The sequence below is a fragment of the Castor canadensis genome, chromosome 11, assembly GCF_047511655.1.
Source record: "Castor canadensis chromosome 11, mCasCan1.hap1v2, whole genome shotgun sequence".
Classification (NCBI taxonomy): domain Eukaryota; kingdom Metazoa; phylum Chordata; class Mammalia; order Rodentia; family Castoridae; genus Castor; species Castor canadensis.
In genome coordinates this window covers 51717912-51738329 of record NC_133396.1, presented here as the reverse complement: position 1 = coordinate 51738329, position 20418 = coordinate 51717912, and the positions used below count along the sequence as shown (strand labels likewise).

The 20418-nt window shown below is 35.4% G+C and overlaps 1 protein-coding gene across 2 annotated transcripts in view; it reads left to right on the top strand.

The window, feature by feature from the left end:
- Positions 1-20418, top strand: part of Akap10 (A-kinase anchoring protein 10) — a 63122-nt gene that overhangs the window by 26918 nt on the left and 15786 nt on the right. For both annotated transcript variants that reach the window (XM_074046720.1, XM_074046721.1), the window contains 8 exons: positions 1247-1345; positions 6988-7072; positions 7899-8022; positions 9142-9278; positions 11888-12032; positions 14577-14750; positions 17996-18105; positions 20283-20365. In XM_074046720.1, the coding sequence (XP_073902821.1) occupies positions 1247-1345; positions 6988-7072; positions 7899-8022; positions 9142-9278; positions 11888-12032; positions 14577-14750; positions 17996-18105; positions 20283-20365 (957 nt within the window). The remainder of the gene's footprint in view (positions 1-1246; positions 1346-6987; positions 7073-7898; positions 8023-9141; positions 9279-11887; positions 12033-14576; positions 14751-17995; positions 18106-20282; positions 20366-20418) is intronic.

The following is a 20418-nucleotide window of genomic DNA, read 5'->3' as shown; positions in this document are numbered from 1 at the left end:
GTGTTAAAGGGTATTCTGAGACAATCATTGGTGGTGTTAATGATACTTTTTAAAAATACTTTTTGATGCAGTATGTCAACATATGGAAGACCTATAAACCGATGTACTAGTATTTTCCAAAGTAGCAGAAAATGTATTATATTATAAAGTCATTCCTGAGTAAAAGAACAGGAGATGGGCCAGTAGATTTTAATGTAAAAGAATATGAGAAGTTCATTGACACATTCTAATTAACCTTTAAGAAACTACCATTTGTTAAGTTTTGGTGTAGTATCAAAGAAGAATATATCCACAGTAATATCAGAAAGCTATTTGAATTTTACTTTTTCCAGCTACATATCTCTGAAATCAGATTTTCTGTATATGTATTTTTCAACCAAAGCAACATTGCACAAGATAGAATACCAACAGTTTGCCATCAAAATAAATACTAAAGAGTTCCAAATTGTTAAAATAATCTTTTCATTAATATTTTCATTTTGAAAAGTTATTTTTTTATAAAAATGTCTATGTTGATCACCCAAAGATGTGATATTATTTTAACTGAATAAATAACTTTTTCTCATTTTTAGTTTCTGATACCTTAATATGTATATATAACATTCTTTAGGAGCCTGTGTTTTGTTTTGTTATAGTGCTAGAGATCAAACCTAGGTGTGCGAGGCAAATGCTCTACCACTGAGCTCTATTACTGGGGTATCCCAGCTCCACAATAACTTTTAACACTGCAGAAAAGCTCTGAGTCTAAAACATTTGAGATTCATTATTTAACCTTCCAGTTTGTTGAAGGTCAGATGAATATATTCATATATGTGAGATAATTCAGTAAAATATTTTATTTATTTGTTTATTTATTTTTGGCAGTACTGGAGTTTGAACTCAAGACCTCACACTTGCTAGATAGGCACTCTACCACTTGAACCACTCCACCAGCCCAATATTTTAAATACAGATTCATAAATAATTTTTGGGCTCCTATTGTTACATTGCTTTGCAAGTTGGGACTTTGGAGAACAGATATGGAAAGAGAATGTGGATAGATAATTGCTATTAAGGAACTTGTTGGCTCACGAGGAGACTGGAAGAGAGAATTCACATGTAAGGTTTTTGTCCCATGATCCAATCAATTACAAAGCACCTTTGATGGAAGTTTTGTAATAAGGTCACATAGAAAACAAAGCCATAGTCCATTGCTGTGATCCAAGTTGCTTTTTGATTTTGAAGTTGTCCCCTTCTTCCCTTACAGGTATAGAGCAAGATGCAGTAAATACTTTTACCAAATATATATCTCCAGATGCTGCTAAACCAATACCAATTACAGAAGCAATGAGAAATGACATCATAGGTAAGCAGTGCTCAAAGCTATGGCAAAAAAAACCAAAAAAACTATTTTTAATTATTAACTAAGAATTATTTATGCATATGGAATGTAACATTTCCCTCCCTAGTCTGTTTTCAAAGTACTCTCATATCTGATAGCTTACTTAAAAAGTGTTTCTCACATATGGACTCAGATTCCCAGACTTCACCTAAATAATAGCAACTCTGCTGATTATAACTGTTTTCAGCAAATAGGGGCCATCTCCACCTTGAAACACCTAAGTTTCACAAACTAACTCAATTTTCACAGGGAAACAATGTGGTTGATGCTTCTGCTTCTACAACAAAGGATGTTCTTTTGAGAGATACATTTGGTTCTTAAACTTAGCTGAATAGGCCTATTTTGAAAAAATGAGACTTTCCCCACCTTGATATTTCCTATTTGACAGAAGTATTCTTTCAAAAACTAACTCGGTTTTCACTGGGAAAGAATGTGCTGGATGATCCTCCCTGTAACACAATGGTTTTCTTCTGGGAGATACACATGTTTCTTCAAGTTAGCTGACGAAGCCAATTTGCATGAAAGTGAGCCTTTCTGAATTTGAAATTCAGCACAGTTCTTTAACATTCACTATGTCTTAGACAGCGTTCTAAGGACATCTTATGTATAAACTCATTTGATGGAGGGAGGGACGGTACTAGTGTTTGAACTCAGGCCTCACACTTGATAGGCAAGGTTCTACCACTTGAACCATGTCCTCAGCCCTCATTTAATCTTTTAAAGAGCCTTGTGGGATAAGTAGTTACTATTTTATAAATGAGAAAACTGAAGCACAGAGAAGTTAAATGCTTTGTCCAGGATAACAACTCAGATATGGCAGTGTTTCCATACTGTAGTTTGGGCCCAACCTTCTTTTATTCCCTCACATCCCTGCCAAAAAAAAGAGACAGGAGTGAAAATCAAAGTGTTGTAGAGTAGAAAAGGCAAATATCACTTTAAGAAATTGTTTCTATCGTGTGTGTGTGTGTGTGTGTGTGTGTGTGTGTGTGTGTGTGTATCTATCACAGTAAAGAAAAAGAATTTGAAAGCTTCTGTGTTTCATCAGGTAGACTTTAGATAGTTCATTTTTTTTTTCATTTTTCTTTTATTATTCATATGTGCATACTAGATAGTTCATTTTATTGATTCAACAAACATCCATTACAGTAGACCTTTGGTATCCTGGTGCGTCTGGTTCCAAGGAGACCACATTGAAAAAAAGCCATGAATGCTTAGGATGAATAGAGTTCAGTACTATACTGTGGAAGCTTGATGCTCTTCTGCTAAAGATATGCCACCTAGCCAGGTGCCTGTAATCCTCCCTACTCAGGAGGCAGAGATATCAGGAGGATTGCAGTTTGAAGCCAGCCCTGGCAAATAGTTTGTGAGACGCTGTCTCAAAAATAACCAACACAAGCCTGGCGCCGGTGGCTCATGCCTATAATCCTAGCTATTCAGGAGGCAGAGATCAGGATTGCAGTTCTAAGGCAACCCAGGCAAATAGTTTACGAGACCCTATCTTGAAAAAACCAACACAAAAAAGGACTGGTGGAGTGGCTCAAGGGGTAGAGTGCCTGCCTAGCAAGTGTTAAGCCCTGAGATCAAATCCCAGTATCACCAAAAAAAAAAGACATACCTTCTTTCAACAAATCTAAAATTTTTGCTTTATCACTTAAATTAAGCACATTCACTTTTATCTTACTGTTGGAGCACCATTTGCTTTATGAGAGGCATATTTTCATAAAATAAATGACAGGGAAATAGCAGATCATATAATTTAAACACAACTGACAATAATGTGATACTGACCAAGAGTTTCTCCACATCAACTGAGCTGCAAGCATTTAAAATTTTCTTTTTGAAATTTCTTTTATTATTTATTTTTGACTCTGCTTGGTCAAAACTGCACATACTAAATCTGTAAATAAACTTTATTATTTATTATATTTTATTATATATTATTTATTATATAATCCCACAAGTCCTAGTACTAAGTTTTGTATTTTTATTCATGAAAAATTTGTTGTGGTTTACAAAATAAATCACCTTGTTCCACTCCTACCAGATTCTTCCAAGTTAGAACTTCTTTGGTTTGTGAGTACTTTACATTCATTGTGAAGAAAGCATGCCCCTTTTCAGATCTCAGCTGTCTTAAACTAGCCCACCAGACTTCCCAGCAAGCATCTGTTGGCTGTTCTGGGGTCCATTGGATGTTGCCTCTATTTCCCTTTTCTTTCTCCTATGCAGACACCTATAACACAGAGTTCTTATGACTGTTCATGGCTTGTCTCTATTTGCTTTTTGTGGTACTGGGGATTTTAACTCAGGGCCTGCACCTTGAGCCACTCCACTAACTCTTTTTTTGTGATGGGTTTTTTTGAGATAGGGTTTCACAGACTTATTTGCCTGGGTTGGTTTCAAACTATAATCGTCCTGATCTCTGCATCCTGAGTAGCTAGGATTATAGATGTGAGTCACTGGTGCCCAGGTTCATTTGCTTGTGTTTTGGAGTTTCACCCAGTTTTATTGACAGATATTGTCAAGGAATTCTGCATTGCCTTTGTAGTTGCTCTATTTTTAAGTGGGAGTTTGCTGCTACCATCTCCCAAACTTCCAACTTTTCCTAGTAATACAACTTGGGTGTCCCAAGTGATTAGAATTTGGCTATTTGAAGAATTGATTGGCTAGTGATTCCTTTGGAAGTCTGTACCAATTGGTAACCAAACTGGGGTTGGGAAGAAAAGGAAGAAGTTTTGAACCAAATGAAACATTTTATAATGAAATGTCACTGCAGTTCTATTTTTGCTTTACTTAAACTTTATCAAATTAATGTTGTAATCCCGCGAGGAGAAAAAAAAAATCTTCTGAAGGTTCAAGTTGATGACATTTAATGATCAAGGGACTTAAGAATATTTGATCCCATGTCAATTTTGCATTTTAGAACATTAATTACCTGTATGGCTTTAGATAAATTACTTGTCCTCTTTGAGCTTCATTCTTCTGAATCTTGCCCTAATTATTTATCTACTCATGCAATTGAAATAGATTAATATAGCTGTCCTTCAACTGAATTATTTCCCAAGGAGCTATTGTCATGTATCCAACCTGCCTAGTTTTGTTGTCAGTGCTAGCCATGGGGTTTTAGAGTTGCTGTCTAATTACTCAATTCTCTCATGTGAAGATTCAGAATGATCCAGAGACTATGCTTCTTCTCTCCCATCTTCCACAAATCCTTGAAGTAGCAGAATTTTTTAAATACTTTGATGATATAGCTGACAGAATCTGCTGTTTCTCTAGAAGTAAGTGGTATGTAGGAGAAAAAGGAACCAAGCATGACTCTAAAACACTGAATGCCTAGAATAACGGAATTGCTATTTATAAGTTGAGAAATACCATGGCGGAATGGCTTATGAGGAAAATCAGGAGTTTGGCTGTAGACTTCCAAATAGTGACTATCAAGTCGGCACCTCCATTAGGAGTTCATGATAGTGGTTCAGATTGGAGATAATACGTTTGGAAGTCATCAACATAAAGATAGTGTTAGAACCTCCAGAATGGGTCATATTACCAAAGGAGTGAGTGTATTGAGGGGAGACAAGAAGTAGAAGGACAGGCTGGGGATATAGTTCTGTGGTAGAGCACTTATCTAGCCTACATGAGAGAGACCCTTGGGTGCACCTGACATTTAGAAGTCTGCAGAAGAGAAAGAACTAGCAAAAGAAACAAATAATAACCACCAACTAGTCCTTTTACATCAACTGTATATCTAGAATCGTTTTTTCTGGAGGCCAGGTGAAAAATGGAGTGAGTGATCAAAGATGTTAAATGATGCTGGCAGGTTAAGTAAGATGAAGACTAGGAATTGAATGGATTTGGCAAACCTGTGTACACGGTCATCTTAATAACTGAATTATTGCTGACAAAAATTTAATTGGAGGAGTCTTAAAAAAATAGTAGAAGGAGGGAAACAGCAAGTGTTGACAATTGTCATGAGGCCTATTGCGCTGAAGGTGAGCTAGAAGGGTATGTGAAGTTCAGAGACAAGATCTTTGATTTTGTTTTTCAAGTGAGATGTATTATAAACATATAAAGTGTATGATAACATTCAAACAGGCATGTGTGTATTGCATACAGTCTATGCAGCTGCTGAGAATGAGGCAGCAGTGAAGGAAAAGTTGATAAAGGAGAGAGAGAAGACATTTCTCACAGGAGAGAAGTCTTAACGATGCAAAGGAGGAAAGACTCCATTCCATCTAGAAGTAAGAACAGTTCATCTTTAGTGAGATGAGAGAATTTAGAATACATGGGTAGAGATGCGGGTGAGTTTGAAGTTAGAAATAATTTTCCTATTGCTTCTGTTTTCTTAGCGATGCAGGAGTCCTCAGGCAAGAGAATAGGAGAAAAGGTGTTAGATGTTTGAGAAAGAAGATGTGCTGCTGTAAGGATATAGAAAAAATAACTCAGTTTATCCTACTATAGTCTTACAACTCAGAAGACTTCTGTGACCCCAGATATGAGGGCCTTTTTCTCCATCACCAACCAATTCTACAATGAATGTTCTCTATTTCAGTTCAGTTCTGTCAGTGTCTACCTGGAGATAGCATCAGATCCCACAGATTGAGTGCTCAGACTTTAAGCCGCCTCCCTTGAGATGCCATTCACAGCATAGGTTTTGGCCTATCCTTCCAACCAGTGGGCTGTAAATTGGGGTTGGAGTTCTGTGGGGAGTGGATTATGAGACAGACCGAGTTTGGCATGGCCCCAGCTGCAGAAGGGATCAAAGGCAAGGCTTTCCAAAATTATTTACATTCAGAGAAGTAAGAAGGCAGGTTTCTCTTGTCACAATGTCATGTCTCCTCCCAGAGAACTGTTGCTCCACCTTCTTGTTTACCGCTGGATACAAAAGACTTGCTGAAGGAGGTTTTTTGGAGGGAGAGGTTTTTTGAGGGGGATTTTGATTGGCTGCCGCTGACACTGCTGCGGGCTGTGTGTCTCTGCCAGAGCAGCTTTCTGCACCCAAGAACTTTATACATAGGCTTTAGAAAAGCTAAGCTAAAGAAAAGCTTAAAAAAAAAAGCTTCTGATTGTAATCTATAATTACTTCATTTCATTTGACCTGTATCTTTTCATGTTAGCTATTTTATGTTTGTTCTTTTGTGAGTTGTATGTCTTGTCCTTTGTTCACTTTTTTTTTTTTTTTTTTTTTACAGCACTAGGGTTTGAACTAGGGCTTCACACTTGATAGGCAGGTGCTCCATCACTTGAGCCACTTCACCAACCCCCCTTTGCTCATTTTTCTTTCGAGACATTTCTTATTAGTTTGTAAGAGCTCTTGATAAATTAATGATAGTAATCTTTATCTTACATGCTCTGATTTTTTGTTTGCCTTTCTATTTTTTTTTGGAATAATGTATAAAGATCAATTTTATGTTGTTAAATCTTTTGATTTCTGCTTTCATGTGTATATCTCAGAAGACTTTTCCTACCTCAAGTTATTACCTATATTTTCTTTTAATTTTACTTAAAACTTTATTATCTTTATGCCCCATATTATTTCCAAGTTTGATTCACAAGTGGGTATAGTTTGAATTTAAAAAGAGTTTAACTATTTACTATTTCTTTCACAGCAAAGATTTGTGGAGAGGATGGACAGGTGGATCCCAACTGTTTCATTTTGGCACAGGCCATAGTCTTTAGTGCAATGGAGCAAGAGTAAGTTAGTTTCATATTTTTTTACTTTGCATTCTTGGGAATTTGGATTTAGTGTTAGGACTGGACTTCACTCAACTAAAAACAATGTTTTATTTTTGAAGACTTAAGTAATGTGAATATTTAGAAAATCGTACAAGCATGCTCTAAGCGTCTCTTGGTTAAAAATCTCTTTGAAATATAAATTATGTGAACTCTATTAAAGATAAAACAATTTTCACTTTTAATTTATTATTTCCTAAGTTGACAGAACTTGTTTTTAGTTTTGAAGTCATTTGGAGGTGATTCAGACTATAGCATATGACTGTTAGAATTGGTTTATTTATTTAAATAATGCTGTCTTTAGGTAGATAATCCTGATTTGTTAGCTCATGCTTTCAGCTCAGTATATGTTATTATAGCTAAATTCACATCTGTTTGTTGAAACTGCCTCCAGAGTTTTTTTATATCAATTATTGCTGCACGTCCTTAAAAAAAAACCAATGTATGCATTCTTTAAACATTTATTAAATGCCCTATACAGGGCACAGGTAGATATAGTACTTGGCTGAAAGGAAGTTATAGCCCATTGAAAGAAATAGGGCATGCTCTTTGGTTACTGTAACATGAGGTAGCATGTGTTAAATATCAGAGGAGAGATACAAAGTCATTTAGAGGTGGAAAGAGATTACTTACAGCTAAAGAAATAGGGAACAAGAAGATGGAAGTGAGATGTCCTTGACCTAGTCCTTTAAGATTCAAAAAGGATAATTATGGAAAGAGTATGTTTTTCCCAGTTGAGCTCTTTCCTTGGTCATTCCCTCAAATTTTCCCTTTTATCCACATGCAGGCACTTTAGTGAGTTTCTGCGAAGTCATCATTTCTGTAAATACCAGATTGAAGTGCTGACCAGTGGAACTGTTTACCTGGCTGACATTCTCTTCTGTGAGTCAGCCCTCTTTTATTTCTCTGAGGTAAATTCTCCATTTCCTTTTACATTCTACTAGAGCATTCCAACCTTTTAACTGTAAGCACTGGGGCCCTGTCTATAGGAAATGACAGAAGAAACAAATCATTTCCAAAAATGTTTATTGTTTTAACTTGTATCTAATGATCTAATGGCAGGAGTACTTTTTTTTTTTTTTTTTTTTTTGTGGTCCCTGGTTTTAACTAACTGCTTCACACTTCCTAGGCAGGTGTTCTACCACTTGAGCCAAACCTCTAACCCAATGGCAGAAGTACTTTAATGGCATATTTATCGAATTAAAGAGAACATGAAAGTTCCGTGTAAATTAGTTCTTAGTGTTGAAAAACCTAATTATGCTACCGCTGATAAGAGAATGCATATTTTTAACTAATTGGAGCTCTTAAAATTCTAGTGCACAAATAATTGCAGATCAGACTTTACAAGAGAAAAGGAAGAGCAGTGAATTTTTTTCCTGTTCTCATTTTTATTTTACCTTACTGCTTGATAGGATTGCCCTGTGAAGCATTTGCAACAAATAATAAGTACATTAGCTTCTTTGAGGCATACAGTTTTCTATAATGGTATTTACTAGCCTCCAGCAAGTGAAATTCTCTTGCTGTAAAGCAAATGGCTACTAAGAGGATTCCCAACCTCATAAAGCAGTAACCAAGACACTTGGATTTGCCTCTTCACAAGAATACTCAGTTGACTTGGTTTTTTAGCATTTGTTCAGATTAATCTGTCCTCTCTTGTGGAACGATGGAAATGATCAGGTATAAACACTTTGATTTGGTTTGGTTAGCTCATTATATGTTCGCTGGTAGGAACTGCTAATCCCATTTAGTGTAATTTTTACTTCAGTTCACTAAACTTTGCATCCAGCTATTTGTAGTGGTTTTATTGCTAATTTTAGGGTTTTGTGATTTTTTTTTTCCTTCTAAAACCATATTTTAAAGCTGTCTTCCTCAAATGACTTACATTGCTGACTGATGTTCAGTGAAGAAGTGGATCTTTTTTGCTTCTTGCTTATGTCCTGTATTTTAATACTTGGAGCTTATAGATTACAGATGGTCAGAGAAACCTGTTTTCAGTCTATTTTCCTTTTTTGTATTTTTTTCCTTCCTAGTACATGGAAAAAGAAGACGCAGTGAATATCTTACAGTTCTGGTTGGCAGCAGATAACTTCCAGTCTCAGCTTGCTGCCAAAAAGGGACAGTATGATGGACAGGAGGCACAGAATGATGCCATGATTTTATATGACAAGTGAGTTTGGTTGGTAGATGCATTTAGTAGATATTTATTGAGCATTTGCTGTGGATCATGGAAATACAGATGAATAAACTCAGTCTCCTCTGTCGAGTTTACAGAGGACAGCACAAAAACTGATTTGCATATGGTAGATGTAAAGCTTTGTGGAGGTCTTAAAACAAGTTTCTGTTGGGAAAAGGAAGTGTTGATATGTGGCAAGCAGGATAGCGGCAGTGTTCAGGGAGGGTTTCACAGAAGAAATATTTAATTTGAGTCCTGAAGAGTAAATTGGATTTTTCCAGACAGAGAAAGTAGCAAAGAAAATTTAGGCAAAGGCATGGCACACAGCAAAGTCATTGAAACTTGAGAGAACGTGGCACATTAAAGAAACTTGAGTTTGGGGACATAGTATGTACAGCTCAGTAATAGAGCCTGAGCCTAGCATGCCCAAGGGCCTGGATTCCATCATTCCTAGCACAAGGAAAGAAAGAAAGAAACTTGAATTTGGATAAAAGGGATAAGGAATATAAGGAACATGAAACTAATTGGAACAGACTGCATATAGTCTGAAAATAGTCAAAGTCCTGCCACTAACTTGCCCTATGACTTTTAGAAAATCACTTCCTCTCTAGGCTTTAATTTTCTTATCTGTAAAATGAAGTGTGGCAGGGCGGGGTGGGGGGTTGGGGGGAGAGATCAGACTAGATCTCCAATCTGGCTATTCATCAGAATTATCTGGAATATTTTCTAAAAATAAAGATTCCGGGGTCACACTTCAAACCTATCCCTGAGCCGATTTTTCATTAATTCTCACTGAAAACAAGAGATTAGGAAAAACAGTGAATGGAATTGAAAACATCTGCTCAGGGGTATAAGACTGTGGCCAATTCCATAATCCTTTTCATTTAGTTTTCTCACTTTGTGAGGAAATTTGGTATTTGTATCCACAAGCAACTTGAGGATAAGAGAACTCCATGGGATGTTAGGGTTGGAAGAGGACCAAGAACATCTAGGCCAGTGGTTCTTGAACATCAGACTGCAGGTTCACACCAAGCTGTGTCTGCAAAAGAGTCACCCAGCAGCTTGTTAAAAATAGGTTTCTTCTCCTCCTCTCCAAGAGATTCTGATTCAGCTGGTTTGAAGTGTGACCCAGGAATCTTTATTTTTGGAAAATATTCTAGATAATTCTGATGGATAGCCAGATTGGGAGATCCAGTCTGATTTTTTCCCCCCATTTTGCAGATAAGAAAATTAAAGCCTAGAGAGGAAGTGATTTTCTAAAAGTCATAGGGCAAGTTAGTGGCAGAACTTTGACTGGAATACAATTCTTAGTATTCTGTCCAGTGCTTATTCTAGTGTAATACATTTGTGGAAGATATTGTAGAAACAATGTTAATGACTGTTGAAATAGCAAGAGTTTACATTTGGAAATTTTGTCTGCAGTACCTGAAAATTCTAATCACAAAGAATTATTTACTAACTTACTGGTTACAATAAGGAAGACTCACTTTTTGTTATGAAAATACTGATTAAAAAAGAGAGGGTTTCTTTATATTGGAATAGAACAGTGGCACTAGCTCCTCGCTGGAGCTCAGTAACCATATGGAGCAAGACCATTTTCCTACTGGATCTCATTTTCACCTTGGGAGCCGGTTTTAAATGAAGAGGACTGACATCCCAGTGGTGCTGTCATTTTGTCAAGTTTGATGTTCTAGATTTGACTTTACAACTCCCTGCTTGTTTATTGTTATATTCTATATGTGCATCATCAGCCCTTCTATGTTTCTGCCATAAACAGGAGATATAAACCTCTAGAGTGCTTAAGAGAGATCATTTTTTTGTATCCACTTAATAATCATGTTAACAAAGCATTAGCTATATTCCATAAAATTAGGAATCTTTGAGTTCTCTTTAACTGCTCCTTTTCCTTTCTGTGCCAAATCATCAGCAGGTCCTATGAGTTCTCCAAATACATCAAATCCATTCACTTTGCCTTCAGTGCCATTTGTTTTTAATTCCTACATGTTTATTGCTTGTTCTTCATAGTTAGGGTGATCCGTTCTCACTGTATCCTATGCACAATTCTTTTCTGCTGTCTTTTCAGGGGAAATACCATATCTTACTTTCTCATGAACCCATTTCTATCTGCTAAGTCCTGGACAGAGAATAGGTGCTCATTAAATGTGTGAGGTTGATTGATTTCTTTGCCTTTGTTGTAGCCTGACTCTCAAAGCTGTTAAACAGGGCTGGTGGAATGGCTCAAGTGGTAGAGTACCTGCCTAGCAATCTAAGGTCCTGAGTTCAAAACATAGTACTGCGAAAAACAAAACAAAAAGACAACACCAAAAAAGTACATCAGAGCTGTTAAACAATGGCAGAGTTGGCTTGGTAGGAACTAAGGATGGTTGGAAGGCATATAAGAAGGTAGCAAGTTGATCCAATTATCTTTGAGGATGTAGGTATAAACAAAAGTTATATATAGTAGGGTTGTCATCACCAGCAGTATGGTACACAGTCTGCAGCTGAATCATATAGCTCCATATAGGATTCTCTAGTGTAGGTGCCAAAAGTTGCTTATACTTGCTATGGAATTTTGTCTTACTTTGGATGTCTTTCTGCCATAGGTACTTCTCTCTCCAAGCCACACATCCTCTCGGATTTGATGATGTTGTACGATTAGAAATTGAATCCAATATCTGCAGGGAAGGTGGACCACTCCCTAACTGTTTCACAACTCCATTGCGTCAGGCCTGGACAACCATGGAGAAGGTAACCAAGATCTTCAAAGGATTAAATTACACGAAGTTTTACTGGTGGAACTCAGAAAGTATAACATGGGAAAAGCCATACTTAACATGGGAAAATTGAAGCAGTACAGCATAGTGATTAAGAGCAGAGACTTTGAGTCTGACTTGGTATGTATTAATCTTCACTTTTGCAGGCTTAGGGAACCCAAACAGTTACTGAAATTCTCTAATGCCATTTTCCTCATCTGTAAAGTAGGGTAATATCAAAGCTATTTTTAGGATTAAAACAAGGTAATGTATATAAAATGCTTATTAACTTAGTGCACAGTATATGGTAACTATTAAAAAATATAACTGCTATTATTGTTATTATGATAATTATTACTAGTTAAATAGCAATATGAGACAAATATTTACCAGTATCTGTCATCACGGTTGAAACACTAGTTTTATAAGTGTCATGATTGTTAACAAAGAGTCACGAATAGCTTATTAAAAAGAAAGTGTTAAACTTGTGAATTAGTTATTTTTCTAATGAACTAGATTTTCCTAGGAATTTCACATAGCCTAGGGTAAGTCTGTTATGTTGCTGATACATGTCAGGTGAATCCAGGTGAAAAAAGGTTAAGTAAGCACTCTTACATAATACATCTGCAAAACAGAATATAAAAGAATAATATGTAAAAGTCAGATCATTGAAAAGCTGAAAGTAATGTAATAGAAAATAATTACCAAGAGATAATAATTTTTTCATGATTAAAATTAAAGATTTTCTGATTTTAGAGGAAAAGTCTAGATTGGTAGCATACAAAGATTATAAACTTACAGCTGGCTGAGGGGTTCAAGTGGTAGAGTGCCTCCCTTGCAAACATGAAGCCCTGAGTTCTAACCCCAATACCACAAAAAAAAAAATCCTCAAGAATGTAAACTTTCTACGTGATAAAATATTTAGAAAAATGCAACTGGGCATGGGTATATATTCCTATAATCTCAGCTACTTAGGAGCCAAGGGAAAGGATTGCAAGTTTGAGGCCAGCCTGATCAACTTAAGGAGAACATGTCTCAAAATAAAAATAAAGGGCTGGGGATGTCACTTAGTGATAGAGCACTTGCCTAGAATGTATGAGGTCCTACGTTCCATTCCCAGTACCACAGGAGGAAAAAAAGAGCAGAAATAGTTCTTATTAAACATTTGTAGATAAAGAACTTGCACTAATTTTAGGAACACTAGCAGAATCCTTTTAGATAAGTGGGGAAAGGGCATTAATGGTTCATTCAATAAATACATTGAGTATTTCTATACTAGTTATTGATGTTACATTGATAAACAAAAAAAAACTTGGTTTCTAACCCTCTGGCGCTAAGTCTGCAACAAAGACACATACCAAATACAGATATAAATATTTCCAGTTGTGCTAGGTGCTGTGAAGGAAGTTTGTAATAGAAAATGCAAATAGTAAACATGGAAACTTCACATCATTAATAATTCCTGAGTGCAAATAAAAACATTTATGCAATTAGGCATTTATGTAACAGTGATTGGTGGGGGAGTCTCATAACCCAGCATTGGAAAGTTTATGTATAGAAACAGATATTTTGATACTGCTAGTGACAGAAATTGATAATGTCCTTTTCAGAGTACATTGGGCATATATTCCAAGGTTAAAACTTAACTCAGCAGTCATATACTGGGTAATTTATCTTAGGGAAATTAATTCAGAAGCAAAAATCAGCATATCCCCAAAGACTTTTTTTAAAATGAAAGTAATAGTAAAGCTTATTAGGAAAAGAATACATTTTCAGTAGACTGAAAGAGGTCATCTCTAAAGTGAGAAGGAGAACCACTCCCAAACAAACCAAAAAAATCTAGTTGGAAACTGTTTTCTGCTCACTAAGAAGTATTAGTATCAAGCTGGGCACCAGTGGCTTGTGCCTATAATCCTATCTGCATTGGAGGCTGAGATCAGGAGGATTGTGGTTTGAAGTCAACCCAGGCAAATAGTTCAAAAGACCTCATCTCCCAAAATAAACAGACCAAAATGGACTTAGAGGTATGGCTCAAGTGGTAGAGTACCTGCTTGGAAAGCCTAACACCCTCAGTTCAAACCCCAGTCCCACCAAAAAAAAAAAAAAAAATATATATATATATATATATATATATATATATATATATACACATAATATATACATACATATATATATATACATATATGTATGTATATATTATATACATATATATATACATATATATATATACATATATGTATGTATATATTATATACATATATATATATATACATATATATATATACATTTATGTATGTATATATTAGTATTGAGTATTCATGACAAGGTTTTGGGGTAGAAAAACCAACAACATTGTATGCATTGTAATTTTAGAGTGTAAAGGGATAATACTAAGAATGTAATAAGAAAAATGAACAAATACTCTGTTACAAGAAGTATAAACATTTGTATTAACTGGTAGAGTTATAGGTAAAGTTTATTTAAAATAAAGTATCAGGTGCATTTGATTTTCAACTTTGATGTTTTTCTTCTTTTTCAGGTCTTTTTGCCTGGCTTTTTGTCCAGTAATCTTTATTATAAGTATTTGAATGACCTCATCCATTCAGTTCGAGGAGATGAATTTCTCGGAGGGAATGTTTCACTGGCTGCTCATGGCTCTGTTGGCCTTCCGGAAGAGTCTCACTCAGGAGGTTCTGACAGCTCCACCTCTCAGGTATTGCCTGATTTGAATCTACCATTAGGAAGAAAGACATACAAATGGTTTCCTTCAAATACCAGCAATAGACTCCATCTATGACTTTTAAGAGACAGATATAAAAAAGAAATAAAATTAGCCTATTTTTTATAAATTCTAATCAAAGTATGTGTGTTGATTAAATTTACATTGTAAACCTATATTGTAAAATATACTTTTCCATTCAGGTCATTAATCTGGTTGACACCATCTGGCTTTTCTTAATAATCAAATACTTGAAGTGAAAAAATATAGCATCTGAAGAGTTCTTTGTGTACTTAGTTGGTTTCTTGATATTGTATGCCACTCCAAGACCTTTTACGTTCATTTTGAACTAAAGTGGGGAGTTTTGTTGAGTGTGGTCATACATCACACCTTACTTGATCCTCCCCAAAATCAAATAAAGTTAAGTATTCCCAAGACAAGAAATCAAAAGGAGACGTTAAAAAGTTAACCGATTTTATTGAAATCACACAATAACTGGCAGATCCAGAAATGTTCTGTCTATTGTTCTTCACCAGAGTTTAATAATATAGGTTAATAATTTTCATATCACTATTACTACATTTTTTGATACTGAGTCTTAAATAAGTTTCTTATTTTATAAAATAGTACAATTTTATTACCATCAATAAGACTCTTTCCAAGAACCTTTTTTCCCTTATAAATTTCATTTATAAAATGATAAGTAAAAGGGGTATGGGAGGGGAGGGAGGGGGTGAGGGTCGGGGGGAGAAATGACCCAAACAATGTATGCACATATGAATAAATGCATAAAAGAAAATGATAAGAAAACATAATGCTAATCTATGCTACCATGTCAGGACAGTGGCTACTATCATGTTACAAATAAAATCGTACTATATATTCTTTGTCTTTTTTTACCTAACTTTATGTGATAATTCACATTTACATTCTATAATTCAGTGATTTTTAGTATATTCAGAGTTGTATTAACCATTTCTGCAGTCAATTTGAGAACAGCTTTTAATACTGAGAAGAAACCTCATTTACTTTAAATGTCTAACTTCTCTAGCTCTAGATAGGAGCTGCTTTTTGTCTCTGTAGAGAGCATAGATTTGCCTATTCTGGTCATTTAATACAAATGGAGCCATAAAATCTGTGGTCTTTTGCAACCGACTTTTTTCATTTAGCATCATATTTTCAAAATTTGTCCATGTTTAAAAGCATACATCAGAACCTTGTTCTTTATGACTAAATAATATCTATTCTAAAGATGTACCATATTTTATATTATCAGTTGAATTGTTCCACCCTTTCTGCTTCTGTGAATAATGCTGCCATGGACATTTGTAACACAAATTTTTGTGTGGATATATGTTTTCATTTGTGGCATTGTATCTATGAGTACTTTTTAAGGAATTGCCAGAGTGCTTTCCAAAGTACACTGCTTAGCCATCCCACCAGCTGTGTATGAGGTTTCTACTTTCTGTGGTGAAAGTTCTCAACAGAACTTACTATCTATCATTTTGATTATAGCCATCTCAGTGGATGTAAAGTTCTGTCTTACTATGGTTTTTATTTGCATCTCACTGATGACTAATGATGTTGACCATCTTTTCATGTATTTATTGGCCTATCTTCTATCTTTGGAGAAAGTTTATTCATACTCTTTGTAATCACAAAAGAGTATTGGATTTTACTATTTGTTCTTTATCAATTGAGATGACCATGTAGGTTTTGGAGTTTCATTCCATTAATATGATATAGTATATTAATTGATTTTCAGATGTTAAACCAGCCTTGCATTCCTAGAGTAAATCCCACTTGGTCATATGGCTGGCTTCAGTTTTATTGTGGATTTTCTATCTATATTCATGAGATATTACTTGCACTCCATAGAGTAATTGGTCTTAGTTTTCTTGTGATGCCTGACTTTGGAATCTGAGTAGCAGTGGTCTCCTAGAATTAATTTGGATGTAGTCCTTTATTCTAGTGTTGTTTTCTTTTTTAATTCTATGTCTAGAGATTGTTTCTTTTCTGCATATAAAGAAACACGATTTCTTCCCACTATGGAGAGTTCTCTAAGTGGCTATTCACTGTGTTTATTTAATTTGTAATGTCTGTGGATATTAAACTTCTTCCCTTTCGCTAGTCTAAACAACCTTACAGAGAACAAGCATATATAAGTCATCTCACATAAGTGTGAATCTGTCTATAATTGTATTTCTAGGAGCAGAATTTCTGGGTCAACCCATAATAAGTATTTCATAAAGATACCAATCCTGACTGGCTTTTTGTGTGTGTGGAGGAGTAGGAGATAAAATGCTGGAGGGCAATTTCCTGTATTTACCTAACTAGCCACTATAAAAAATGTTTTTTAGCTTCTTTCTGTCACATGGCCTCACTGAGAATAAAAAACATTCATGGTTGTTTACCCTGTAAAAGTTGGACTTTATATTTGTTAGCCAAGGTATAAATGCCTGGATGATGAGAGTTTTGTACACTGGGGACATAATGCCTATAAGGACAGCATATTTGTTTGAATATAAGTCGTTAAGGAAATAGGTTTGTACCAAGGCAAAACCCCACTGAACAGTGAACAGACACTGAAACAATGAAGGACAGGAGTGTAAAGCAGATCATGTTCAGGAAGGGCACTAGGGAGAAGAAGAGGGTAAAGGAGGGTGAATATGGTTGGTATATTTTCTACACATATATAAATATGTATGAACATTGAAGCCTGTGAAAGCCATTTTAAGAAGGGGGAGGGAGGAGAGGGAGAACAATGAGATGAACCAAACTGGGGTATATTGTAAGCATGTATGGAAATGTCACAATAAAACCCTCGTACAACTATTATTTACTAATAAAACATTTTCTTTAAAAAGAAAAACTGATAGACAAAAATAAAAAGAATATGTGATTTTTCAGTGGGAAGGTAAATGTCTTGTAAAAGTCTTTGTTTTTTGTGGGGTTTTTTGGTGGTGGTACTGGAGCTTGAACTTGGGGCTTCATGCTTGCTGTGCAGATGTGCACGAGAGAGAGAGAGAGAGAATAGGTTTGGCACATTTTAATCTTGTGCTTCCTTCTGTAGTTATAATTTGAGGATACATTTCAGAATCATTGCCATTAATCTTCTTAAAAATGAGGGAGTTCAGTAAAAATTATACACTTGAAACACTGAAGAGTTTCATATTCCAAACTCACAACTGATTTGTTTCCTGAATAACTTACTACTAATTTTACAATTTCTGTTATAGTCCAGTGTGAAAAAAGCCAGTATTAAAATTCTGAAAAATTTTGATGAAGCGATAATTGTGGATGCTGCAAGTCTGGATCCAGAGTCTTTATATCAACGGACATATGCAGGGTAAGCTTAGCTTATGTCTCAACTGTTTACAAGTATAAAGAACTTAGCGTCTTTTTAAATTTTTTAATTAAATTTTAAATAGTTTTGAGTCTGTTGGTATATGCCCAGCAATTTCATGTACATTGTAATGTGGTGTTTAAAGTAGGCTCTGGAGCCAGGTGATGGTGGTTCACAACTGTAATCCTAGCTACTTGAGAGACTGAAACTGGGAGGATTGAAGTTCAAGGCCAGCCCAGGCAAATAGTTGGAGAGATTTCATCTCCAAAATAACCAGAGCAAAATGGGCTAGAGGTGTAGCTCAAGTGATAGAGCACCTGCTTTGTAAGGTTAAGCCCTGAGTTCAAACTCCATTGTCTACCAAAAAAAAAAAAAGTGAGTGACTTCCTGAGTTCTCATCTTGGCCCTGCTAATTCTGGGCAAGCTGCTTAACCTCTTGTCTCATTTTCACCTATAAAATGAAAAAAATGTTACTATTTCATTGGGTTATTGAGAGAAATAAATTAGATAACATTTTTAAAAACATTTAAAATGTTGCCTAATACCTACTAAGTATTCCATATACGGTAAGCCTGCTTTGTTCATGAATTATAAACGGTTTTGACCACAGTCAAAAAATAATAAATAAACAAATGAAATTTCAAAAACAAAAGTTTTCAATTCCCACACACAAATTAAGCAGATCAGTTGATTTGGAGAAGTTCTGTCAATCCCACATTATCGTCAACTACATTTAAATTGTGTGATCCGCTGAGTGTTTCCATGCCCTTAATTTTGTAAAAATATACCGCCCAAACAGCAAGGTAAAAATTACGGTAATCTTCCCAAGCCAAAAAGAGCATATAATACACTTAATTTTAAGTGATAAAGTGAAAATTTCAGATTTGTTGAAAGGTAGTATGTCTTTAGTAAAAGTTGGGTTGCATTAAGGGAAAAATGAATCAAGCACTCATGGTATTTGAGATAAAGAGTATGAAATAAGATCTAGTTTTGGTGAGCAGTATTAATGTGTATAACAGTAGTTTTTGTGGTAGTGTAGCCTTCTCAGTGCAGTTTCAAGTTAAGGATGCTCAGATCTACTGTGTGTATGTTAAAGGTAAATGTGAGTAATTTTAGAGTACTGAACTCTTCCCCCTAAGCATTCATGGGTTTTTTCTCAACAGCGGTCTCCTTGGAACCATATAACACAAATACCAAAGGCTTCCTGTACAACTTTACCATTTGTATTCTATCATCATATACAGATTACTGAGTGTCCTATTTATAGAGTATGTTCCAGTCTTATCTGTCTCACACATTTCATGTGGTTCATATGTTAGCTTTTTCAAAGTCTTGATCTTAAAAGATATTAAGGTAAAAAGATGCCAACCTCGTTTATTGTGGGCTATATAACTAATACTTGGAAAATGGGATAAAATTAGTCCTTTGTATTTAAGAATTAACTTCGGTGTTTATCTTAGCCTGGAGCAGAAAGACAGTGATACATAGATATATCACTTAATGAACTTTACAACAGTCAAGCCATAAAATCACTTCCTCTTCCCTAAAGATGGTTTGATAAATCTGTAAACTGTGTAGACTTGATACCCTGCCCCATTTTCTACCCATCTCAGCACCATGAAAGAGGGATTTCAACATGTCTAATTGCTTTTACTGAGAAGTGTGCAAGGAACTTTGGAAAAGATAAAAGGTCATTTAATCACATTTTCTTTGGTCAGTAAGCCAAATGAGTTAATTCCTCATGACATTTATTCTTAAAGAGTGGTTCATTTACTTGAAATTTTGAATGGAATTGCATTAAATTAGTGGGGGGTTTTCTGTTGGGTTTTTTTTTTTTTTTTTTTTTTTTTGGTGGAACTAAGGTTTGAACTCAGGGCTTCACTCTTGCAAAACATGTGCTATACCATTTGAGCCACACCTCCAGCCCATTTTGCTATGGTTGTTTTGGAGATGAGCTAGCCTTGAACCAAGATCATCCTGATCTCAGTGTCCCAAGTAGCTAGGATTACATGTATGAGCACTGGTGCCCATCTGGAATTACTTTGCTTTCTTGTGAGGAAGGTTCTATTTCAAATAGTCCTACCTTGAATGACATGGAATAACTGTCTAGATTTAGATGGGATACTTTAAAATTGATTTTGATTGTTAGAAGTTATATTCTTCTTTTCATCCTTACTTAGGAAAATGACATTTGGAAGAGTCAGTGACTTGGGGCAGTTCATCCGAGAATCTGAGCCTGAACCTGATGTAAAGAAATCAAAAGGTTGGAGTATTTTTATACTTCATATCTATAAGCTTTTTCTCACAGTAGTCACT